Source organism: Arvicanthis niloticus, chromosome 13 (assembly GCF_011762505.2).
Source record: "Arvicanthis niloticus isolate mArvNil1 chromosome 13, mArvNil1.pat.X, whole genome shotgun sequence".
NCBI classification, from domain to species: domain Eukaryota; kingdom Metazoa; phylum Chordata; class Mammalia; order Rodentia; family Muridae; genus Arvicanthis; species Arvicanthis niloticus.
In genome coordinates this window covers 54,676,253-54,702,012 of record NC_047670.1, presented here as the reverse complement: position 1 = coordinate 54,702,012, position 25,760 = coordinate 54,676,253, and the positions used below count along the sequence as shown (strand labels likewise).

Here is a 25,760-nt window from a genome sequence, read left to right as displayed (position 1 = left end):
GACATGGTTGCCTGCAGGAAGTAAGGCATCCTATACCAGGATGCTGAAATGTCAGCTCAGCCCTGTTAGTTACCCACGTACCAGGGCCTGACAGACCCCAGAGCAGTCTGATGCTCGAGGCCGCCACAGCCCATCTCAGCAGACGCCCTGCTAGCTTCCACATTAGCTCTCCCAGCTATCTTCATCCCTTCCCCCAACCTTTCTACTCCAGCCTAGAGCCTTCATGAGGTCACTGAATGCTGCTATTTATTGTGAGGTTTTTGTTGGTTAGATACAGTGTGAAACAGGAGACTTCGGTTTTCCGTTAGGAGTAAGGAAGGGCAACAAAGTCATTTCCTCCCAAGGAGCTAAGTGGTACAGGTTCTGTAAGGAAGCATGGCTGGATCACAGGGTGGACGGGTGTGTTTTGGAGGCTCCCTGTGCAGGCTACCTTGTGCTCACTCCCTCCTCCCTGCAAGGACTCCTGAAGAGCGCCTTTGTCTACCTGCCCAGGAGATACAGCTTCTAGTGTGTGAAGGTTCTGCCCAGGAGAAGCACCTCAGAGTCGGTGGCCAAAGTTGCATTCAGGGTCATCATGGAGATAGCTCTGTGTTATCTGGGATTGCTGTTCTGGAAGTCGGGTGTTCAGTTAAGCCACACTGCCTATACTGCCGGCCCAGGGACATCAGCTCACAGATTAGATTATGTCAGTGTAGGAGCTATTTTCTGGCTGTGTTCCCAGACTCTAGCCAATGGCCAGCTTGCAGGCCTTTCTAAGGCCAATAGCCTTAGGCCTGCCATGTCAGCTCCTCACTGTACACCCATCCAGCCTCTGAACATGGACGGTCATGTTTTAGACCTAGGGTTGTTTCCCTCCAAAGCCAGCTCTTGGGTCGGTGTAGCAACCAGCCTCTCATCTCCCACCCTGTTCCTGCTGCTGCTTCTCCTTGTTCCTTTTTTTCTTAGCCAATCACCTCCTGCCCACTCACATGGAGGCAGCAGCCTTGTGCAGTGTCTTGCCTTTCTCCAGTGACTCTTGCAACTGTCATTTCTGGCGCTAAACTTAGCATGGCCCTGTGTTAAGGAGACTTTCACTGAGTTCTTATTTACTGCTGCCAGGAGGCCTTGGTGACACAGGAACATGACTGTCTCTGCCTCTACCCCTGGACAGGCAGGTCAGCAAGAATACAGGGAGGCAAGGAAACCAGGCAACCACAGCGTCTCCGTTAGCACTTGTCACAGAGTCACACAGTCAGGCAGCAGGAGATGGTGGGGCAGGTGGCATTGTCCCTGTTTTGCAGGTGAACAAACCCTCTAGAGAGGAAGTGGCAAGGCCTGGACAATGCTGGCAGCAGATCTCAGGTTCCCTGCAAGCAGCAGGAGGCTCAAGGCCTCTGCCTCCCCTGTCCTGCTCCATTCCCGTTGGTGGAAATATTTGTCAACATTCTTGGCTTCTTTCAGGGACATGTCCTTGCCCACAGAGCTATGACAATTGGGACTACTCAGAACTGGATCCAGAGAGGTTCCGGAGAGAAGAGTTGATGCTGCAGAGCAGTCGGCTTATCAAGGGTGAGCTCCAGCTGTGGCCCTGCCTCTTCTGCTCCTTACCACAACCCACCCACCATGTAACTGACGCAGGGGTACCAGGGCTTTGATGTTCCCACCAGATTATCTCTCAGACTTTCAAAATGGCCACCAAAGGAGTAGAAAAGCATCAGTGCTTATGGAGTAAAATTTCACATTTGGTGGAAAGGCTGGGACATCCAGCTCTGGTAAAGGGATTGCCTAGCATGTATGAGACCATGTGTTCCATCCCCAGAGCCATAAATGAACAAGATAAATCCACCCTCTTGTCCACTCTCCTATATTGTATCAGGTCTGTATGTTTTATTATCATCATCCATGAGGTCTCTGTGTTCTATATTATACTCAGTCCACATGTTCTAGTATGGTCTATAATCTATCCAGACTATATGTTGCACTCTAGGATATAGACAATTAATTGATATGAGCTTAGGAGTTTAGTGGTGCCTGGGACCTGCTGGAGCCTCTGGGTACTGTTTCATACTCAGGACAATCAATTGAAGGAGGCCTACATGTGTATCACAGATGAGGACGTGGATAGTCTGAGGAGTAGCTTGCACAGTACCGACCTTTTCATTTCTCTCAACGTGTCATGTCATAGACATGTCTTGGTGGCACACACCTCTAATCCCAGCACTTGGGAGGCTTGGGGAGGAGGCTTTCTTCACATTTGAAACCAGCTTGGTTCTACTGCCCACATGGCAGCCACACTGTGAGTACTGTAGTTAGCACAGTTCCTTAGCATCGATACTACACTTCGATGGCCACACTGAGTCTCTGACAGGTCCTGTACTGAGAGTGCCACTAGGCACGTAAGCCCCACCTCTCTTCCCTACCCAAGGGCAATGGAGGCGCTTTAGCCACAGCATGTGGATGACTCTTGCCTTGGTTGGAGGCAGGGTGCAGAGGCCACAGGGAGCTGTGCCCCCCACACACACTGACAGTGCTGAGTGCCCACACTGAGATTTAAAGTTAACTGTCTCAAGCAGGTGAAGGGAGGCCCAGTGATGTAGAAGTTGTGGAGCTTAAGTAGGCCAGACCCAGCAGCTGCCCAGGGCCCACACCACCTCAGCCACAGTGAAGCTCAAGTCCTTCATGGGGCTCCAAGGAGGAGCCTGGCTGTACCCCCTTTGTCCAGAGCTGGCTGCAGTGTCTGTCTGGAAATTGTAACAGCCACCCCTTTGTCAGGGCCAGACCCCACCAGCTGTCACTGTTCAAAGCAAACAGATGTGTGTTCCTTAGTCAGCAGATATACTCAGGGATTTTTTTTTTTAAGTGAGGAGAAAAAGAAAGAAAGAAAGAAAGAAAGAAAGAAAGAAGGAAGGAAGGGAGGGAGGAAGGAAAGAAAGAAAGAAAGAAAGAAAGAAAGAAAGAAAGAAAGAAAGAAAGAAGTCTTTAAATTGCCTCAAGGGTTAGCTGTATTCTTTTTATTATTATTTTTTTATGAGTTATAAGTTACCAGCTTGTCATATGACAGGTTTTTTTTGTTTGGTTGGGTTTTTTGTGTGTGGTTTCAGGGCTCAAACCCAGAGGCTTAGCCCATGCTAATTCTGAACTCTCAACACTTATGCCCCAGCCCTGGACTTTTTTTTTAATGTTTGTTTTAATTATTTTCTATTAACATTTTTTTTTTAGATCTAGTTTATGCGTACAAGTGTTTGGCCTGCATGCGTGTCTATGTGTGTGTGCTTGGTGCTCACAGAGTTCGTGAAAGAGTGTTGGATTCCCCAGGAACTGGGAGTTACAGATGGTTGTGAGCCCTCATGTGGGCGCTGAGACTGGAACCCAGGTCCTCTGCAAGAGTAGAATGATCTTTAACCACTGAGCCATCTCTCTCGCCCTGGATTTCGTTTTGCAAATGTTCTATCCAGCCAGACCTTCTGGCACATACTTCCAATCCCAGCCCTTGGGAAGCTGAGGCAAGAGGACTGTAAACTAGAGGCCAACCTAGTCTATCCAGAAATTTCAAGCCCAACCTGGCCTAGACACTAAGACCCTGTTTCAAAAACAAACAAAAATAAATAAATTTAGGAGGAGTCAGGAGGCTTGGCATGATGGCACACGCCTTTAATCCCAGCACTTTGGAGGCAGAGGCAGGAGGATCTTTGTGAGTTCGAGGCCAGCCTGCTCTATAACCAGAGTTATATAGTAGAGATACTGTTTCAAAAACAAACAAACAAAAAAATCAGACAAGTCAGGAATTCGTGGAGAAACCCTGACTAAAAAGCAAGAAGACAAACATTTTATCTGGTACTTACTCGATTGTTTTAGGATTCCAAGTGGCTAGTTTTCTGTGATGCCACTGTGATATGCTTTTGGTTTCCTGTACACTGTGCACCACATGTGTGGCCTCGTAGACATTACTCTCTGTCTAGCTCGTCAGCTCTGCCTTGTTGAGCAGAGGCCTATGCTTGCCTGGGGCCAGGTCTGGTTCTGTTTTGCTCTTGTCAGTGCTTGTCAGGATTGTCTCAACACTGCCACAATCCAACATGCAGTAGTCAGACCCCACAACGCAGCTTTTCTCTCTCCTAGCAAGAGAGTTCACCCTCTTCTCTTGTAAGAAATCCTCCATCCAGAAGATAGAGAAGAAGAAGAAGAAGAAGAAGAAGTTTCGTAACCATGTGGTAAGTGAAGAACACAGACATGGACCCCCAGAGCCCCGAACAACCCTGCTACAACCCTGGGTTTCCTGGAGCATCTGTGTAGTCTTCTGTGGCAGGCATGTCCCTGTACCTCTGTCCAGTTCTATCCCATCTCCTCAGAGCGGGGCCTGATAGGGCCCAGACTATCCACATAAGAGAGGAGCGTGGGTGATAAGCACAGGACATAAGAAAGGAGCTAGCTCCAGCCCCTGAGTCCAGGCTGAGCCCCAGATATGCAGGCTCACAGCTCTAGATGTGTACCTGGCTTTTAGTCTTTTTATCTCTTTCTCCCCAGTCCTCTTCTTCCCTCCCATATCCCCCCTCCCCATTCTCTCCTGAGAGTGGAATCAGACCCTGCCAGGCAAGCCCTCCATGACTGCACTACAGTTGTTTCACTGTCATGCTCAGAGCTGCTTTTCTCGGCCTGGTCTAGAGGCTGCTCCTTACGAAGCAAGCACAGTCAGTCCCCTTTCTTTCTGAGCATTCATGTGGTCCAGTCATCACTCTGACCATGGCCATGTCCACACTAATCTTGAAGCCCTAGGTCAAGCATGCCTGTTCTGATGCCCGAGTGCCCATATCTAACACTGCATGAAACCTGGTGCTGTGTTAGATGGTGCCTCCCTGGCTGTGAGCAGGGGCCATGGGTTTACTCTGGCGTACTCAGCACAGAGACTTAGCAGTCCACCTCATGCCCTGTGTGTCCCTTGTGACAGCCTGCCACTCTCACTGAGGAATTCTTCATTGGTTCAAGTCCTCCCTCTGCTAGGATGGAAACTCTACAAGGGAGGGCCTGTCTCCTGTCCTGTGTCTTCAAATGTAGGCATGCCACCAAGAGGGCACTTGGTAGGATATCAGGACTTCATGATGATCACCTTTGTAAGCTCTGAGCCCTGTTTAGCATAGGATGGAGCTCTATAAATATTACTCCTGCCCCAAACACAGACAGACCCAGACAGAACAGGCATTGCTGAGGGCCAACTGTCCTTCAGATCAGCGTCAAAATATTATTCACTGTTTGGGCACTGCTAGCCACAGCGCCCAAAACAAATAGGTTTCTGTGTGCTGGAACACAGAAAGTCTTCTGACATTTATTGCAAGAACCCAGCTGAGAGATCCCATCTTCTGTCCTAGAAATAGAAATAATCAAAAGCTGGAACCTTGGAAGCAGCTGAAGTGTGAATGGTGAGCCGGGACAGAGGCCATGGTGGAGATGCTGGGGTAGTGCCTCTTGCCATGAACAGACAGTTCTCCATCTGCTCAGCAGATGCAGCTGGCTGCAGTCTTGCTGTCTTGCATGTCAGTGGCTGCAGACTATCTGAGAGTTCAGAATTCAGGGTACCAGGCAGAGATTTCTAATATCAACCTGCCATCTGCCCTAGGCTTGCTCACGCACTGAGGACTTGTAATAGATCCAGCTTCTCCTGGGGCTCACCTATAAACCAGAGCTCCCAGGAGCCTGTCAAAGAGTCAGTCAAGTCTTCCATCCCTTTAATGGGTTTTAAAGAAGCTGGAATGTAGCTTCTAAAAAGAGGAATTGAAGTTGGAAGATAGCTCTGTTTACAAAGTACTTGGTGTGTAGGCATGAGGACCCGAGTTCAATCCTTAGGACCCATGTCAGAGAGGACGGATGTGGTGGTGTGTGCCCGTCCTCTCAGTGTTGGGGAGGCAGAGGCAGGCAGATCCCTGACCAGGGGGTGCTGGCCAGCCAGATGTGTCTTAATCATTGAGTTCCAGGCTTCTGAGAGGGCCCGTCTCCTGGCTGTCCTCCAGGAAGCAGCTGCACCTGTCAGCTCCTCCTGAACACCAGGGTCAGGTGTGGTGCATAGGAAAGGTTGAAGTGAGGAGAGCAACGTACGTCTTTTACCCTGGATGTGGAGAGGAAGTACATGCGTGTCACAAATGGCACTCTCAGAAGGTGTCACATGAGCTGAGAACCAAAAAAGCTGTTTTAGGGCTTTATTGCTCTGTGAAGAGACATTGAGACCATGGCAACTCTTATAAAGGACAACATTTAATTAGGGCTGGCTTACAGTTTTAGAGGGTTAGTCCATTATTGTCATGGTGGGAAGCATGACAGCATCCAGGCTGGCATGGTGCTGGAGACAGAGCTGCGAGTTCTACATCTTGTCTGTCACACTGAGTGTACCTTGAGTAATAGGAGACCTCCAAGCCTGCCCCACCCCCCCACCCAAGGACACACTTTCTTTAACAAGGCCACACCTCCTAATAGTGCTACTCCCTATGGGCCAAGCATTCAGACCCATGAGTCTATGGGAGCCATACTTATCCAGACCAGCACAAAGAGCCATTGGAAGAATGTGGGAGCCTTTTAGGAAGCAGGGACAGCATGTGCAAAGACACTGAGACTAAAGAAAGGAAGGAGGGAGGGAGGAGGGAAAGTTGAGGATGAAAGAAAGAGATAGAGTTACTCAGAATAGGGAGGAGGTGCATGATCCAGAACTTCCTAAGTGAGGGAAGTTGAGGTGGGAGTCAAGGACAGGGATGTGGACTAGCCAGTTCTCCGAAGTGTGAGATTTCCATATCCATTCATGTATTGTTGGGCAGCCAAGTCATGGCCCTTCCCCAGCTACAGTGTCTAGAGCATCATTTAACATATTGGTGTGGTAGTGTACATTTGTCTGGGCATCTGTCCAGAAGTGGTGGTCATATGGTAGTTTTATTTTTGACTTTTAAAGAAACCTCTAGACTGATTTTCCTAAAATCTGGTTACTTTGTAAACCCCCCCCCCATCAACAGTAATTCAGGACTCCTCTCCCCCAAATCCTCTCCGTCATTTGCTGTCACACTTGGGAGCTTTTGTTGTTGTTGTACATGACCACACTAAAGATATTTCCTTGGCCCTTCTACATCTCTGCACAGATGTGTGACTATGGCTGGTCAAGGCAATGAGATACCATGTGGCAATGTATGGGTTCCCTCTTTCATTTAAAAGCCTTATGAGGATCCTTCCCTGTAAAATGAATTATATATTCTAGCTAGTCTGTATAAAAGACACAGTCCAGGTATTTTATTTACAAGCTGCAAGCCTCGATTGAGCAGTTTTTGAGGTATTCCAACTTAAATCCCAGCCATATGTTCCTTGTTACTCTCTTGGCTATGTCCTCATGGTCCATCTCCTCTGATGGCAGCTTCCTCCTCTCTAGTCTCCTTTCCCCCTTCTCTTATCTCTACCTGTGAATTCTAGCCAGGTGACTGAAAACCCACCTACCTCTATCTACTGTTCAGTCACAGGCTTTAGTCTTTTATTGGCCAGTTAACTTGTAGAGCAAGGTTACATAGCATCAGTGGGTGTACGTGCGGATCTCCTCATGGGGGAGGGGGCACCAGGTCTTGGGGCCAGTATTAGCATTTGCATACACAGCAGCACCAGACCAACCCCAAGGCTTCTCAGTCTCCTTTCCTAACCAGCTGCCTGAAGTGTTAACGTGATGCCTGGAGCTCCGGGCTGCCATCTTGCTCCCTGAGGACAATATCCTTAAAGTGAAATCAGAAGGTGGGGGAAGTCAATGGTCCCGAGCCTTAGCATAGCAGAAACATCACATAAGCCAAGGGTTGCCTGCCTCCTAACACCTCTGTGGGAGAGCAGGCTCTACATAGTTTGAGCCACTGTTAATGTCCTGCTAATCTGTGGGTGCTTCGAGACAGGGGCTAGGTTTCAGCGATTGCCCAGCACTGGATACCACAGTAGTTGCTCAAAGAAATGTTAATGAGGGCCATGCACTGTGGAACTGATTAGAAATGACTCTAGTGGGCTTAGAGCCCTGTTGGGAGCTGCATGTGCATTGCAAATGGAAGTTTCCTTCATCTTCACGGAACCCCAGGGAGCAAAGCTGTTCAATCTTTAGCAGCTGAGTGACCCCAACTCCACATCACCCCATCTTTCTGCTATGGTCTTGAAGATGTTGGGGTGGGCCAGAAGGTTCGTCTCAGGCCTTCCTTTACTGAGACTGATAGGCTATGGATAAGGTGCAAGTATTTCTCTCAGATCACTTTTGCTAACTTTATTCTTTTTTTTTTAAGGTTCTCCTGAAGACTTCTTGTTCACATATAATAAATGAAAAAGACCCTTCAAGTAAGAAGACCACAGAGGAAAAATGGAGGTGTCGCACCGTAAGAGGTAAGCAGGCTGCTGTGAAGGGCAAGGCTGGCTTCTTCTCAAGCCCCAAAGCCTCGCTGCTTGGATACATCTGAACATAATTCACTTTGCCCTTAGGTTTGACCTGGGCCTTGGCATCAAGCACTAGCTGGGAGCAGAGGGCGTGTTGTTGTTTCGGTCAGATAAGCACCTAAATGTGCAAGACATTCCCTGTGACAAAGAATTGTCTGTGCAAGTGTCAAGAGTGCCAGGGCTCCTCCCCCTGCTCATCATGGCATTGTCACAAGATGCAGTCCCACTGTGTCATCCTTAGCAGCCTGAGGAGTTCCCCTGGGGTTTGGGGGACTCTTGAGTTTACTCAGTTCAAACTAATATTCATGGCTTGAATGCTGAAGAGAATTCTAGAATCTATCAGTAACAAGCAAAGCAGAGAGGCGATTTTTATTAAAATCATATACACATGATTGATTATTTTATTTGTATTGACGTGTGTGTGTGTGTGTGTGTGTGTGTGTGTGTGTGTGTGTGTAGTGTGAGCCACTGTAGAAGGATGCTGGAAACCAAACTCTTGTGGAAGAGCAGCAAACACTCCTAACCATTGAGTGATCTCTCCAGCCACTGAAGATATTTTAACATAGGCTTAAGCACAAGGATCAGGAGAAAAGAGAGACTCAGAAGAAAGTGAAGTGCACCAGGGCACATGCGTCTGGGCCCAGGGCTTCTCAAAGAGATCTGTTACTTACTGGTCCCTGCCACCACCCCCACCCCCGATAATCACATATAAGATTTTTAGTGGGGTTCAAAGTTACAGGATTGTAGCTGGTAACATGAAAGTCCAGCCCACTTCAATAAAGAGTTCAGTTTTTTTTTTTCTTTCCTTGCTATATAGAGTAGGTTGGCTCCCAGACTTGTGGAGTTCAGCTTATTCTGCCTCCCAAGTGATGGGATCAAAGTCATGTGCTACCCTTGGTAAGGATATGTTCATTGTAAACCAAGTTAAGTTTAGTCAAGATTCCATGCTACATCCAGAGGAGGGATTGAGGCCCTGTCCAGGGTCATACACATTCAGGCCTTAACTGCTATTTTAACATAAAGTGCCTGCACATGAAAGGGGTATTAACGATTATCCGCCTTCGCAGGAATGTGGTCAATTGTGCCAGTTTTCTTGCCTCTTCGTTGTTGAGACGTCAGTCAGCCTTGGGGGTAGTTGGGTTTTCTCCCTTCTCACTGCCTCATCGTTTCCTGTCTTTCTGTCCCACTTCAAGTTTACAGCTTTGGACACTTTTTAAAAAAAAAAAAATATTTACTTATTTATTGTTTTATGTCTGTGGGTATTTTGCTCACAAGTATGCATGTGCACCATGTACATGCCTAGTACCCAGAGAGGCCAGAAGAGGGTATTGGATCCCCTGGAACTAGAATTACAGACAGCCGTAAACTACCCTATGTGTTCTCGGAACCAAATCCAGGTCCCCTGCGAAAGCTTAATTGCTGAGTCATCTCTGCAGCCCTGGATTTCTTTTGATATTTATTCAATGTTATGTGTATATGTGTATATTGTATGATCCAGGTTTTGGATGCACATGGAGGCCAGAAGAGGGCACCAGATCCCCGGGAGCTGGACTTAAAGCCCATTGTGAACTTCCTGATGTGGATGCTGGGAACTGAACTTGGGAGCCACCTGCCCAGCATAAGACACTTCCCTTCTTCCCGCTGCTGGCTGTGGGCTGAACCCACAATCTTGTGTAGTCCAGCTCTCTATCCCTGCAGCATCCCAGCCCTAGACTGCTGGTCTGGTTTGGGGGTGATTTGTAATCTGCCTTCCAGGGCTACCATGGACAGCTCTGCAGCCATTCTAAGGATCTGGTTTTGGATGACCTGTTGAGATTTTTTTGCTTGTCTTCAGGCCGTTCTCTCTGCTAACCTCCTACAGGAAAGCTACTATTGTGTGTAGAAGCTGCACTGATGTTTTTTCCTTTGTCTTGTAGCCACCACAGCACCCAGTCTGTTGCTGCTGGCATCTTAAAACCTTTGGGTCTTTCCTTACCATGACATGCTGGTTCCTGTAGATTCTTTATTCATGGTACTTGAGTTAGTGTGACAGTATTTATGTGTCCTTTTTCTTGTTGTTGGTTTTTTTTTGTTTGTTTTTTTTTGTTTTTTTTTTTGTTTTGTTTTGTTTTGTTTTGTTTTGTTTTTCGAGACAGGGTTTCTCTGCGTAGTCCTGGCTGTCCTGGAACTCACTCTGTAGACCAGGCTGGCCTCGAACTCAGAAATCCTCCTGCCTCTGCCTCTCAAGTGCTGGGATTAAAGGTGTGTGCCACCACTGCCCGGCCCTTTTTTTCCTCAGTAAACTAGAAGGTCCTTGAAGATAATCTATTTCTAGCACCCAGCATGAACCTGGTACAGAATCGATAGTCAGTGATTTATTTGTGGCATGGAACCAAGGATGGGCATATCCTATAGCTGTGTGTGTGGCTAAGATGCAAGTGGAGTCATCTGGCTCCCCTTAGCTCCAGAGGACTGGCATCTTGCACAGATTCCATTTTTAATCTAGCAGGAAGCTGAGATCCACCGTGAACTCTGTCTTTTCTGTGGGGAAATAGTCATATTCACTTTTTTGTTGTATCACATTGGCAGATCACACCATACCTACTCTGTTCTCCAGGAAAGCCACACAGCAAGTCAAGCGGATATCACATGTCAGAGCATGCATTAATATGTATGTAAAAAAGGTGAGCACATAATTGGAAATTTAAGATCTATTTTATTGTTTTTCATTGTATGTGTTTGTGTGTGTGTGCGAGCATATGAGTGTGTTCTTGTATGTGCATGTGAGTGCAGGTGCTCTCAGAGGCCAGAAGAGGTGTCTGATCCCCTGGAGCTGGAGTTATAGGCCATCGTGAATCACCTGACATAATCATTGGGAAGCAAACTTGGATCCTCTGGAAGAGCAGCAAACACTCTTGACTGTTTAGTATCTCTGACTTAGGAGCAGAGCTGATTTAAAAGAGACATGGTTAAAACATCTTCATCTTATGCAAGTGTCAAGTAAGAGTTGGAGTGTTTCCGATACAGACCAAGTGATGCTGGCAGCTCTCCTAAGGATGATTTCTAGGTCAGGAAGACACCCAGTAGCCAGGCAGTGGTGGAGCACACCTTTAATCTTAGAACCTCAGAGAGGTAAAAAGCAGGTAGATCTCTGAGTTCGAGGTCAGCTTGATCTACAGATCAAGTTCCAGGACAGCCAGGGTTATACAGAGAAACTTTTTTTTTTCTTAAAAAAAAAAAGAAAGAAAGAAGACACCCACTGTCTGAGTGTTTTGTCTGTATTTAAATTCCCTGCAGGAGCCAGGTGTGGTAGCTCACACCTGTCATCCCAGCATTTAGGAGGCTGCCTTGGAAGACTGCTAGGTATTCTAGGCCGGCTTGAACTACATACCGAGTTCTAGGCTAGCATTGGCTACAAAGTCAGACCTTGTCAGAAGGCCTAAGTAAATACATTTTTTTCTCCTTTAAACTCAGACGCCGTGGTTCTCAACCTGTGGGTCTTGACCTCTTTGGGGGAGTGTCAAACGACCCATTCACAGGAATCGCATATCAGATATATCCTGTATACAGATACTTACATTATGACTCATAACAGTAGTAAAATTACAGCTATGAAGTAGCAACAAAATAACTTTATGGTTTGAGGGTCACCACATGAGGAACTGTATTAAGGGGTTGCAGCATTGGGAAGGTTGAGAACCCAGCTCAGCATCTTTGATTTCTGGTACTAACAGCTGCTGGATTTGCTCTATGGACAGAAGGAAAAGGAAGAAGGGAAAGGGTGGGATAAGCATGGGCTGACCTGTGGTTTGTCTGGGTGGGGGGAGTTAGACTGGAGAGTGGCAGATTTGAACCATGGATGACAAAGGGCACAGCTGAGAACTCTGGAGGAACAACAGGAAGAGGTGCTGAGATGAACTGGCTTAGCTCCAAGGTCTTGGTGGGTAGTCTTGGCCAAAGAGGCATGTGGTTGGTGCCATCACTGTAAGAAATAAAGCATCACCAGACCAGGATGTGGTATGGTGGCACACTTGCCTACTTTGATAAGGGCTGGGTCACCAAAAGAAAGCAAGAATTGGTAGAATCTGCTTCCACCAATCCTCCTGCCTTAGCCTCCCCAACTGCTGGCACTGTGCACCACCAGCACACATGGCACTATCTGAAACCACTTACTTAGTTAGAACGAGAATCTTTGCTCGTGTTGAAAATTTGAAGTGTACATAGAAGAAAAACAAGAGATTTTGCCAGAGCTCCACACTCTTATTGTTCCCCTGGAAAACAGCACAGTTAGAACTCACTTGTCCCTATGACTATACTGCACATCAGACAGTTGTTTTTCTTGCCATCATGAGGTGAGAAATAGCTGATTGTTACTGCAGTAGACTCCACATAAAACCTTTCCTTTTTTTGCCCATTCTGAGGAGGCATCAGAGCTGGAATTACTGTGGAGTTCCTGGGTCAGCGGTGTGGGTGCTGTAAAGATGGTTATCAGTTACCTTTTCTATTGCTGTGATAAGTCAGCCAGAGAAGAACATAAGGGAGGAAGGGTTTGTTTTGGCTCATAGTACAGACCATGAAGGAGGGGGGAGTGAAGGCAGGAGGAGCTTGAGGCAGGTAGTCGCATCTCCTCACCCAGGAGGCCGAGTACCTTGTGTTCTGAGCTCACTTTCTCACAGGTATACACATCAGGATCCCTACTCAGTAATGGCCCACCCACAGTTAGGTGGGTCATCCTCTTTAATCAGTCAAGATAATCCCTCACAGATATGCCCAAAAATGAAATAACCCCTCACATTTGTGTTTGGAGACTTGTCTCCTGAGTGACTCTAATTCTTGTCAAGTGGAGATTCACCATCACATAGGACAATATCCTTTCCTTTTCTCTTTTTCCCCCTCTCAGTCCCACCCTGCTTGCAAAATCCCTGAGCTGACTTCAAACCAGTTCAACCTTTATGGAAAGAGCCCGCTAATGGTGTACTTCTTCCTCAACTACTCCCAGTTGCAGCTGCCTGGTCTGGACCTGCTGGTCAGCAGGAGGGAAAAGACTGAAGTCGTTCCATATCCTTGTCAAATGCTACCTCTTTGCAGAAGCAGGGCTTAAGAAGAACCATCTAGGTTTCAGTGCATAGCCTAGCACACAGTGGGTGCTTGGTAGGAACAGCCATGGTATATACCTCACGGATAGAGAATTGTGCTTGTGCTCGGGTGAGCCTCATGTCCAGGTCTCATGTACTGGCCAGAAGACCCTGAACATGTCCCCATGGACAGAGTCACCTCTTTCTCATCGTCTAGCATGAGTGTAGGTATCATACCCTCCTGAGAGTGGGACCATCAGTGTTGGTGTCTTATGAGTGAGTTCATCTAACCTCCTCTGCACACGTTCCTCCCCAACTTCGTTTGCAGTTGGTTTGAAGCTCAGCTCTTGGGAAACGGGTACAGCATGTATTGGTTTGCAGCATGTGTTGGAATGCTGAACCTTGGCGACATGCCTTGGGGTCAGAACATGGGTTCTACTGGGAGTTAGTTTTCTCTGTCCAAATAGCCCAGACTCTGAAACCAATGCTAACTACTAGCCAGATTTTGCAAAGGTTTCCGTTTTTTCTGTGGGCAATTTTTATTTCATCTGCAAAGTCAGAAAAAGAGTTTCCCCGTTGGGGGGGGGGGCTTTTTGTTTGTTTGATTTTACTGTTGTTTGGACCTTTTTGTTGTTTGTTTGTCCCACTGTTTAGCCCTGGCTGGCCTGGAACTTTCAGACTGGTCTCAAATTCACAGAGCTCCACCTGCCTCTGTATTCCGAGTGCTGTGGTTTAAGACTTGTACCACCAGGCCCAGCTTTCGGGGCCATTTTGCAGATTACCTCCCAGGCCGCAGAGGTAAGAAGGCTCAGGACAGGCCTGCTCCTCATAGGCAGGAGGGGTACCAGGAGGCCTCTCTGTCTCCTGCCCCCAGAGCAGATTTCACAGATTTCTGAAAGCAGACCACCTACCTCTAGGCAACATGGTCCAAAATGTCCCCGGCATCACCCTGTTCTTGAGGTCACTGGGCTCCAGAAATGGCCTCTGGCTGGGATGTACCAACCTTAGCAGCTCTATCCTTCAAGATCCTAAAGTGGGGATGGGTCTACCAAGCTGGCAGTGTGACTGAGTGGTGTATGACTGGCGCTGGATGAAGAACTGGCATTGTGCTTGTCACCGTCCTCAATAGTAGCAGTTCCCAGCTTCCTAACACTGCAGCCCTTTAACACAGTTCCTCATGCTGTGGTGACCCCAGCCATACAATTACTTCATTGCTATTTCATAACTGTCATTTTGCTACTGTTATGATTTGTAATGTAATGTAAATGTGTTTTCTGTGGCCTTAAGCAGCCCCTGGGAAAGGGTCATTTGACACCCCTCCAAAGGAGTCAAGGTTGAGTACCACTGCCTGACATAAAGGAAGGATTCTCTTCTTTTTGAGAGGTTCTTGAGATAGGGTCTTACACAGTTTTAGCCAAGGCTCAATACCTTGGACAGAGGCAAAGGGAACTTAATGACAAGGTGGACAGCCTGCCCAGCCAGTCTCAGAAGACCACTGCCTGTGTGGATTTTGGGTGCCTCCTCCAGAACTTCAGAGCACCAAACATTGCCCTTTTTATAGACCAGGCTTCACTTGCCATCCCAGGGCCCGGCTACTACAGCATAGGGCAGCACAGTGGACCTTTCCTTGACAGCAGAATGCACTGAATCTGCCATGACCTATGCTGACATCATCCAGCTGGTCACAAAGAACATGGAGATTCGAAGGAAAAAGCTCCGGCAGCTAGACCAGATGCACGAGAACGAGTGGAACTGTTTTAACAATTACCTCATGGAGCTGGAAGAAAACTTTGAGAGGTAAGAGGGCATGGGTGTGCAGAGCCACGAGTGGACACCTATCTGCTGGATAAATCAGCAGGATTTAACTGGAGTTGGGGGAGGAGAAGCTTTTCTATGGCCTGATTAGAAACAGCTCATTCACCAGGAGGAGGTGGTGCATGCCTTTAATCCCTGAAACCAGGAAGCAGAGGCAAGTGGATCTCTGTGAATTTGAGGCCAGCATGGTCTACATAGCTACTTCCAGGATAGCCAGGGATATATAAAGAAATCCTGTCTCTAAAAACCACCCCCCCACCCTACCCCCACCCCCAACAACAATAACAACATGAGGAAGGAAGGAAGGAAGGAAGGAAGGAAGGAAGGAAGGAAGGAAGACACCTCATTCACAGAGCTTAGATTCTTGCTTTAGACTGGTGTGTGCATGTGTTTTCCTACTGTGTGGTGGCAGCTGACAGTTCTAACACTCAGGAAGGTAGAGGCAGAATTACCTCAAGTTCTAGGCCACCCTGGAAAGTAAGAGCCTGTCTCCCCTACCCTACCTCCCGTGCTTTAAAAAGAAAGAGAGAGAGAAAGAAAGGGAAAAAATAAAATAAACAACTCTTTTTAGAAGGCTGACACCATGACATATGCCTGTAGTCCCCAGCACTCGGAGACTGAGGCAGAAAGATTACAATTTAGGTTCTAACCTGGGCTCAGAATCCAAGCTGAAGGTGTGTATGTCTGTTGCGTGCATGCCTGTGTCACCTATGCTGTGTTTCTGCTGATGAGCTTACGCTAGCAAGCCCTGGAAACCCACCTGTCTCTGATGCCTGGCTGTTTGTTTGTTTGTTTGTTTGTTTGTTTTTAGAGACAGGGTTTCTCTGTGTAAACCAGGCTGGCCTCGAACTCAGAAATCTGCCTGCCTCTGCCTCCCAAGTGCTGGGATTAAAGGTGTATGCCACCACTGCCTGGCTGATGCCTGGCTTATGTGGGTGCTGAGATCCGTTTTCTGGTCCACACTGGCTGCCCAGCAAGTGCTTTTAACTACCAAGATGCCTCTCTAGCCCCCTCCCTCCTCTCTAATATCTGACACAGTTCCCTAATAAATCTGGAGTGAGCTCCAGGGACCTTCCAGTGTCCCTCCAGTAATGAGATTGCAGACAGATGCCACCCACCATGCCTGCCTTTTAAACTGTGAACTGGGGATCTATCTGTTCAGGCCCTAACGCTTTCATGTTTGTCACTTTGCACACTTCCCTGGATATCTAAACAGCAAAGTTGTGCTCCGCTTTGGTTTTTTGGTTTTTTTTTTTTTTTTGTTGTTGTTGTTGTTTTGTTTTGTTTTTGTTGGTTTGTTTTTTGTTTTTTTTGGGGGGGATGGGGGGGTTCGAGACAGGGTTTGTCTGTGTAGCCCTGGATATCCTGGAACTCACTCTGTAGACCAGGCTGGCCTCGAACTCAGAAATCCACCTACCTCTGCCTCCGCCTCCCAAGTGCTGGATTAAAGGCGTGCGCCACTACTGCCTGGCGCAGCTTTGTTTTTTCAAGGCTGGCCATCGCCAGGATGAAAGTGGCCATGTGGAAGATAACTCTGGTGGGGTAGGACTCTTTAGGGGCATTACTACTAGTTTCTCTAATAGAGCACAGGTCAGGAGCATTGGCTCTGACATTGGGCAGACTGAAGCTCTGTCTCTGCCTTATCCATGTCAGCGAGCCTCCACACTTAGGCTGTGAAGGGTGTGGATGCCTCTTCCATGAACGCGACCAGTACTAGCACCTGCCTCACAGAGTAATTCTAGCCTAGTGCCTAGCTCAGAGCTGTTGGCTGTTGACAGGGACACATGGGGACACACATCAGGGCACTACAGGGCCCCAGCAACACAAGGCATTTCAGACAGAAAGTTTGGGGCCGGGAAATGGAGAGCAACCAAGGCCAACTATCAGGCAGCTGCTGGGCTACCCAGTGTGGGGGAGGAACCTATCTGTCCTTCCTGAGGGCTGCACTGAGGAGACACAGGACCTGGAGTCTCCTGGAGAATATGGTTTCCTGTGAGTCCAGAGCACAAGGCCTCCAGCATATGGGGCAGAGTACCTGAGATTCAAAGTACTTTTGGAGAAGCTCCAGGAAATGTTCCAACATTTATTCTGTGACAGCTCTCTTAAAAGGAACAGGGATGTATAGAACAACACCTCTCCCCACTTCTTTTTACGTGTGTGTGTGTGTGTGTGTGTGTGTGTGTGTGTGTGTGTATGTGTGTGTGTATGTGTGTGTGTGTGTTACGCATGGTTAGCCCTGACCTCCAGGGCTCAAGTTATCCTGCTGCATCAGCACACTGAATAGTTGATAATATACTGTCAACCCAGCTTATGACATCATTTTCTTTATATATGTGAGTACACTGTAGCTGTCTTCAGACATACTAGAAGAGGGCATCAGATTGCATTACTGATGGTTGTGAGCCACCATGTGGTTGCTGGGAATTGAACTCAGGACCTCTAGAAGACTAGTCAGTCCTCTTAACCACTGAGCCATCATCTCTTTAGCCCCGACATAATTTTTTAAAAAAAGATTTATTTTATGTGAGTGTCTTGCCCACTTGTTTGTATGTGTACTACCTGATATGGAAGTCAAAAGAGGTTGCCAAATCTCCTGGAATTGGAATTACAGATGGTTGTGAGCTGCCATGTGGGTGCTAAGGACTGGACATGGGTCCTTTGCAAAAGCAGCAAGTGCTCTTAACTGCTAAGCCTTCGATCTAGCCCCTCACGACAACATAATAACTCACACAAACATATAATAATGGCTGTTTTGCTGACCTTGAATCATTATAACCTGATTCATCAGCAAGTAAATGTGTACTTGCATTTCAAAAGTCAACTGAGGGTTATCCAGTTCAGCAAAGCCACCGTGTACCCTGTGAGTTCGCTCTGCAGGAAGCCTCCAGGAGCAGCAGCTGCCAGCTGTTACTGAGTATCTCCTGTGTATCCAGCAGTCTTAAACATTTAAGTCACACCTCAGGACAAGCCACGTGAGCACACTAGCATGGAGAGGCTAAGTAATTTCCCCAAGGTCACCCACTGAGGTCACCCACAGAGGTCACCCACTGCAGCAGAGCTCCGCTGGGAGTCATCTTCCTTCCAAGGGTGTACATCAGCTTGTTTTTTAAAAGATGTCAGGCTCCTCGTTCCTTCTGTAATTTCATTTATGTTCATTCAAAACCCCCAGCAATCTGTATCTGGCATGGGGTCACTGCTGGGTGGTCAGCTGTTCACTCTGCCCAGCAGGCTGGCAGACTAATGTAGATATTTGTCTGAAAAGATACATTGAAAAAACAGGCGGGCTGGAGTGATGGCTCAGCGGTTAAGAGCACCGACTGCTCTTCCAGAGGTCCTGGGTTCAATCCCCAGCAACCACATGGTGGCTCACAGCCATCTGCAATGGGATCTAATGCCCTCTTCTGGTGTGTCTGAAGAGAGCAATGGTGTACTCATTCATTAAATAAATTAATTAAAAAAAAGAAAAAGAAAAACAGGCAAGACAACCAGAGCTACACAGTGAGACCCTCCCTGTCTGGAGGTCAGGGACAGGGGGGAGTGAGAAAAGATCACATCAACTTTCTCATCCTTTCCCAACTATATTTTGTCATTTTTATCCCCCAGGGAGTTGGCTATCATCAATAAGAAAGAACAAGAAAAGAGAAAGGCCAAGCACATGGTTGTCTCCTCCTTGACGCTGTTTGATGACTTGTTTGGCAAGAAACCAAAGGGAAGCATGCACAGAGAAACTGCCTTTCTTTCAAGGTTTGTTTCAAGCCTTAGAAAGTGTCCAGTGCAAGTGATATAAGAATTCTTACCCCGCAGGGAAGGGATGCGGAGCAGATCTGGGTGGGGATACACTGGAGGAGCTCTCCCAGGTCTCTCATCTCAGAACAAGAGTGGACCAGCAACACTTGGATAGTGGTGGAGACAGTTCATTAAGGAAGAAAGAAGGCCGTTTCTGAGAGTGGAAGTGGCTAGAGAGCTGGGCAGGACTGAGGTGCAGAAGCCTCAGACATGATTGGGATCACTCACGTGGTGCCCCCTTCTCTGTCAACCCAAGGAGCTTGGGGCTTTTCTCACATGTGCTCTCCTCATGCACAGCCATGGTCAGGAGCACGTTCCAGTCTTTCTGCCAACAGGCTCCTCCCTCTGCTCTTCCACCTGCTCCTCCCTTCCCCTCATCTACTGGCTCCTCCCCTCTGCTGCTCTACCTGTTCCTCCCCTCCCTCATCCACCTGCTCACTCTCTCAAGTGCCTATTTGTTCATCTCAGCACTTCCCTCCCTCCCACACTCGCACCACAACCTTTTTTTGAGAGCTGTGGTCCCAGAAATTTCAGGAAAGGTAAAAATTAATTTTTATGTGCATGTGTATGTGCTTGCATGAAGGTATGTGTACTCCATTCACTCAAGGCCTTCCCCAACCTTGCCAATTTATACTTACTTCTCTCCCAGTGCACATCAATGTGACACTGCTGCTGGAGAAACCACACTGAATTTCTGAACTGGTTTTTATTGGTATGCATTTTGCTTCCCCCACAGGAAGGAAAAAAGGGAGATAGAAGAGAAACAAAAGGATTTCCATTCCCCTTTCTCATTTCGAAGCTCTGTGGATAACTATTCCCTGGGCCTAAAAAGCCCCTACAGAATCAAGTCGTCTTCCAGGTGAGGCAGAGCAACAATGGGAGATAGGGAACTCGGAAGTGCCCACCCCCCAGCCCTGCTCCCTTGGGGTTTGCTGGAGAAACCTGGCGGGAAGGGCTTTGTGCGGGATCACTGCATCTCTTCAGACTGTTTACTTGTATTTAAAGTCTTGCCATAAGAGTATTGCAGTGCCAGGCGACAACGAACATTAGGAAAATAAGCCTGGTACAAACATGACCTCATGGAAAGTTAAGCTTTCTTGAGGTAGGGATTAGTCACGGCATCCCAAGCCCAGAAAAAGGTTACAGCATCCTCCAAAATTTTCTGCCACAGGCATCTTATAGCAATAGGATGTAGCAGCAGGGATGTAGCAGTAGGTAGTCAGTCCCATTTGACAAGCAGCTGGTGCCAGGAGGCAAATACAACAGCAAATTAAATGCCTATAGTACAGGGACCCAGGGAAGATGGAACAAGAGTCCAGGAGCCATGCTGGAGTGGTGTGGCTGAGACTGGCACAGGTGACACCAGAAGTTGAGGATCTGAAAGAGGCCAGCTGCTAGGGGGACAGAGCAGGGAGTGGAGAAAAGCCCAGCAGCATGTGGGACGGGGTCAGGGCAAGGTGTGGCTTCCAGGGTATCTGGCCTGGAGACTGTCTCTGGGTAAACAAGGAGATTTCCATGAAGCCCTTCGTTTTCTGTTATGGGGACCACTGGAAGATGGTCAGCGAGGGCATCCCTGATTACATTTGGCTTTTCAGAGACCCAGTAGGTTTTAGCCTTCATGTTTGGGGTACTTATAAAGGCTTCCACAAATCCTTGTCTCTACTTGGTACCTGTCTATACTTTTCAATCAGGAATCTCCAGGCTTTCTGGATTTTGGCTCAGAAAAATATTTAAGAAGCCAATCCTTAACACCATATTACTAAGTAAGAAACCATTAACAAGCAGATAATGGTGGCACAGGGCTGTTAACACAACACTTAGGAAGCCGAGGCAAAAGGACTTAAAAAGAACTAGTACCCTGGTGTCTAACTGTGGTGAATTAGTTCATTTTTGTTGCCCTAATGAAATACCCAAGGTATCCAAGTGTCTTAGTTAGGGTTTTACTGCTGTGAAGAGACACGATGACCAAGGCAACTCTTATAAGGACAACATTTAATTGGGGCTGGCTTCCAGGTTCAGAGGTCTAGTCCATTATCATCAAGGCAGGAGCATGGCAGCATCCAGGCAGGCATGGTGCAAGAGGAGCTAAGAGTTCAACATCTTGTTTCAAAGGCAAACAGGAGAAGATAGACTTCCAGGGAGCTAGGATGAGGGTTTTAAATTCCATGCCCACAATGACACACTTCCTCCAACAAGGCCACACCTACTCCTATAAGGCCACAATTCCTAATAGTGCCACTCTGTGGACCAAGCATATTCAAACTATCACACCATGACAAGATTTATTTAGCTTGCAGTACTGGAGGTCTCAAAAAAAAATGTGTGTGTATACTGTGCATGTTGTGAAATATGGAGAGAAGAAATTAGAATTTTTAAATACACACACACACACACACACACACACACACACACACACACACACAGAGTCTGGAAGTAGGTGCAGTGGGTAAAGCCCTTGTCATTCAAGCATAAAGACCTGAGTAGGAATCTCTAGAACCCAGCCTGCATCTGTATCCCCAGTATTCCTACAGGGAGATGGAAGCAGAGGCAGAAGTCTGTGGGCTAGCTAACCTTGCATATGCACCAGTGAACAACAACGAAAAGACCCCATCTCAAGCAAAGTAGACAACAAGGGCCAACACCCAAGATTGCCCTCTGACCTTTACACATGTGCCATGATACATATGTGCACACACCCCCCCCCCAATATTATACACATGTGGTACAGGTGAGCCCCAGGTAAGCATTAACCAGATGGGCAGCTTCACTTTTGGTTGACTCCATAGGGAGGTGAAGGCATGGAAAGAGTAGAAAGTCTGTCAGAGAGGTGAAAGGAATTGTCATTCCATAGCTGTCACTTCTGTGGTTCTTTCCAAGCCTCTTAAGTCAGGGAAGGCCCAGAACATGACTGGCTGGGAGGCCTGGCCAGGCTCTACTCAAAAGGACTCCTTTTTGCTGGGTCCTGCACCCAGGTGAAATTCTCAGAGCCCACAAGACAGTCCACAATCATCTGTAATTCTAGTTCCATGGGATCAAATGCCCTTTTTTGGCCTCCAAGGGTACTAGGTATGTACATAGCACACATACATGTATGTTGGCAAAACACTCATTACATATAACATTAAAAAAAAAAAATCAATCCTAGCCGGGCAGTGGTGGCACACACCTTTAATCCCAGCACTTGGGAGGCAGAGGCAGGGGGCATTTCTGAGTTCGAGGCCAGCCTGGTCTACAAAGTGAGTTCCAGGATAGCCCGGGCTACACAGATAAACTCTGTCTCAAAAAACAAACAAACAAAAAAAAAAACCAACAACAACAAAAATCAATTCTTAAAAAAAAAAGAAAAGAAAAGAAAATATAACTATAATGTAACGTAAATCCACCTGCCTCTGCCTCCCAAGTGCTGGGATTAAATGCATGTACCACTGTGCCCAGCCTAGGTGTTAATTTTAATTTTCTTGTCTTCTTGATTTTTTCTCTTATGTATTTATTCAGTCCACCCACACAGTCTTCCTTGCTTGAGTTCCTGCCATTCCCATATCCTCCATGCCATCTGTCATTTGCTTGCTGGCCTTTTCACCTGCTTCCCTCAGGTGCATGATGCTAGCCTGCTGACATCTTGGTCACGTGAGGTTCTCACCATTTCTGTCTTCTCATTCCTCCACAGCGATCACGGCACCGGCACCAGTAAGTCCAAAGGCAAGCAGAACATGCTCTTCCGACTCTCACCCTCCTCCATGGAATGAACAGGAGGAGACCACAAAGGTGACACCCATGTCTGTGGTCAGATGTGATGGAAAACAATCAGCAATGGCAATGAGAGCCCTACTGCAGCCAGGGACATATGGGGTCTCTCCCAGTGCACGGGAGAAAGACCATTAAAGTTCATACCTATCATGAACCATTCAGGGTTTAGAGATGCCAATTCACCTCATCTATCAGACATTTACCAATTTGTTCTTTCATTCACTTGATAATAACAACACAATCTTAACACATCCTTATGAAACATAGCAAGACCTTGTCTAAAAAAAAAAAAAAAAAAAAAGAGCCAACAGCAAGTATTGAAAGGGTTAAAAACTTTCAAAAACTCCTAGCAGGCTGAGTGGAGCCAAGAGTGCAGGTCAGCTTGGTTGTGAGCTCTGTGTTTTAGGAACTTGGCTGACCACAAGACAGATAGTTGAATATGAATAGGCTCTTAGAGAATAGCCTATACAAAATGTTCTCCCTGACTGTTCCTTGAACCCTGTCACAAACTGAATAATGGGCTGGTACTTTCTACAGGTGCTTTCCAATGACTCCCCTCACTCCCCCTGGGTTGTGGTTTTCCCCCTGGGTTGTGGGTTTTTCCTTGTGGTTTTTGCCTTTAAATTCCCTCTGTTTCCAAAGCCCGGTGTCAGACCCCACTGCCCCTGTGTGGGTTATGGGTCTTGACCTCAGCATGCTGATTGAAATATACCTCTTGCTGATTGCATCGAGTTTGGTGTCTTGTGAGTTATTGGGTGGCCTTGAATTCCTGAGGGTTGGGTGAGGTCCTCCCTTCGTGGGGGTCTTACAGTATCAGTAAGGGAGCTGAGCTGCTAAGTCCTAGCTGTCTTTAGTCCCAGCATTATCCAGGCAGGGGAGGTGGATCTCTGAGTTCGAGGCTGGTCATTCCTACATGTTTGTTAAAACATGTGACACACACTTATTTGGGGCTTACTCATGTATTAATCTCTATTAAGTTAGATATTAACACTTAACATTTATTTACATGTTTCAGTTTAAATTTTTTATTTGCCTGTTTGCAGTACTAGATATTGAACCTAGGGCCTTGCCTATGCTAGCAAACCACTCCTTCCTGTTTGAGGGTCTTGCTAAGTTTTCTGGGATGCCCCTGTGAGTCTCTTCCTTGGTCACTGGTTCCAGCTGCCTCTACCTGGTTTGGGGGTGATCATAAAAGAAATTTAAAGTAAAGCAGCAGAAATGAGTTTGAGCCTATATTGTTACATCCCTTTAGTCCTGCACCTCTTTGTAGCAACTATCTGAAGTGTGTCACCCTTCTGGGCCTACAGACTCTCCCAGAGCTGTAGAACAGCACACTTCTTTCCTGGAAATGGGGAGTTGGTGCAACCAAACATTTCCACAAACCTTAGATTCTTTTTAAGGTCCCTGAAACTCTGCCTGCCCCATAAGCCAACTACACTTCTGGAAATCTACCCTAAGAAACCTCAGGAAAGAAGGCATGTAGAAGAGGCTTCATTTGTCATCTCTGATAAGAGGGAAACTCATTAATAACAGACATCCTCTGGAATACTGTGCAGCCATTCAGAGCTATGTGGGAGGCATGGGACGTGCAGAAGTTAAGACTCGGGTGTGGCTGAGCAGCAGCCTCGTACTGGGCGAGTGTGTCTTTTTGGTTTTGTTAATGTTTTCAATAAAAACCAACTGTTTCTATTTTGGTTTTGATTTTTAAAACTTGGGTGATTTGTTTGTTTCTTTCTTTTCTTCTCTTTAATCTTAAGGAAGCCTTGAGATTAGTGTGTAGGCACACATCACAGTTTGTCAGAATGTCTCCCTGAAGTAATAAACACAGAATTGGAAATCAGGTACTAGGAAAGACTGGAAGACAGGCCTAGAGATAGAGCATGCAGCCCAAGGATATGCGTTCCCAGTCTGGTGCCCTTCTGCTGAACCTCAGCTCCATGCAGTGTCTCACATCAGCGTTTGCTCCTCTCTGTCCTGCCAGACACTGAGGGGCTCAGACTAAATACCCTGTTTCCCCTCCCTGCAAACTAGATCAGGTGCCCTGTGCATGTTCCCATACCACCCTGTATCTCTTTCTGTTATTTTTAAGATTTCTTATTATTTGTATGTATGTGTGTAAATCCATGTGTGTGTAGGTCAGAAGAGGGCATCTTCTGGAGTTGGAGTTTAAGGCAGTTGTGAGTCACCACCTAGTGTGGGTGCTGGGAACTGAACTCATATCCTGGCATATGCCTTTAATCCCAGCACTTGGGAGACAGAGGCAGAGGCAGAGGCAGAGGCAGGAGGATCTCTGAGTTTGAGGCCAGCCTGATCTACAGAGTGAGTTCCAGGACAACCAGGGCCAACACAGAAAAACCCTGTCTCAAAAAAACAAGCAAAAATAACAGGGAAGGGGTTAAAGCAGAGGAACTGGTTCTCCATGTTCTTGGAAGTCCCAACTTCATCCTGTGAGAAGTCACACAACAGTAAGAACATGAGAAAAACATTTTTCTTCCATAGGTTTTGAACACATTTGGCTGTAGCAACTTTTTTTTAAAAAAGGGAAAAATGTTTCAACAGTAAAACTGGCACAAGAAGTGTATTTTTGTTGTTAAAGAGGCAAATAAGCAACTCTGCGATTCCTTAACACAGTTCAGGCCTTTACATAGTGACTCCAGACAATGCAGTTAAAATAAAATTTTAACTGTTTTTCTCTTCCAGCCCCAGCTCCCAGAAATGACAACTCTGAGACTATTTATCATTAAATGTGTAGGCCATGAGCTTTGGCTCATTCCATGACTAGCTCATAACTTATTTAACCATTTAAACTATTGTATGTCTACCACTTGGTTAGTTAGCTCTCTTCAGTCCTGGCCTGTTCTTCCTCATTGTCTCCCCTGAGTTCATGTTCTGCTTGGTTTACATCCATCTCTTTGGCCTGTCTCCCATCTCATTTCTCTAGGCTTTCCTTTGGTCTCTCTT

At 46.9% G+C, this 25,760-nt stretch overlaps 1 protein-coding gene across 3 annotated transcripts in view; it reads left to right on the top strand.

The window, feature by feature from the left end:
• Positions 1–23,530, top strand: part of Fam227a (family with sequence similarity 227 member A) — a 54,713-nt gene extending 31,183 nt beyond the window's left edge. For 2 of the 3 annotated variants that reach the window (XM_034517222.2, XM_076911635.1), the window contains exons 10-18: positions 1,441–1,548; positions 4,096–4,187; positions 8,250–8,346; positions 10,966–11,060; positions 13,277–13,434; positions 15,096–15,248; positions 18,870–19,010; positions 19,789–19,911; positions 22,720–23,530. In XM_034517222.2, the coding sequence (XP_034373113.1) occupies positions 1,441–1,548; positions 4,096–4,187; positions 8,250–8,346; positions 10,966–11,060; positions 13,277–13,434; positions 15,096–15,248; positions 18,870–19,010; positions 19,789–19,911; positions 22,720–22,798 (1,046 nt within the window). In that variant the 3' untranslated portion in view covers positions 22,799–23,530. The remainder of the gene's footprint in view (positions 1–1,440; positions 1,549–4,095; positions 4,188–8,249; positions 8,347–10,965; positions 11,061–13,276; positions 13,435–15,095; positions 15,249–18,869; positions 19,011–19,788; positions 19,912–22,719) is intronic. The other variant, XM_076911637.1, reaches the window with a different exon arrangement.
• Positions 23,531–25,760: the final 2,230 nt, after the last annotated feature.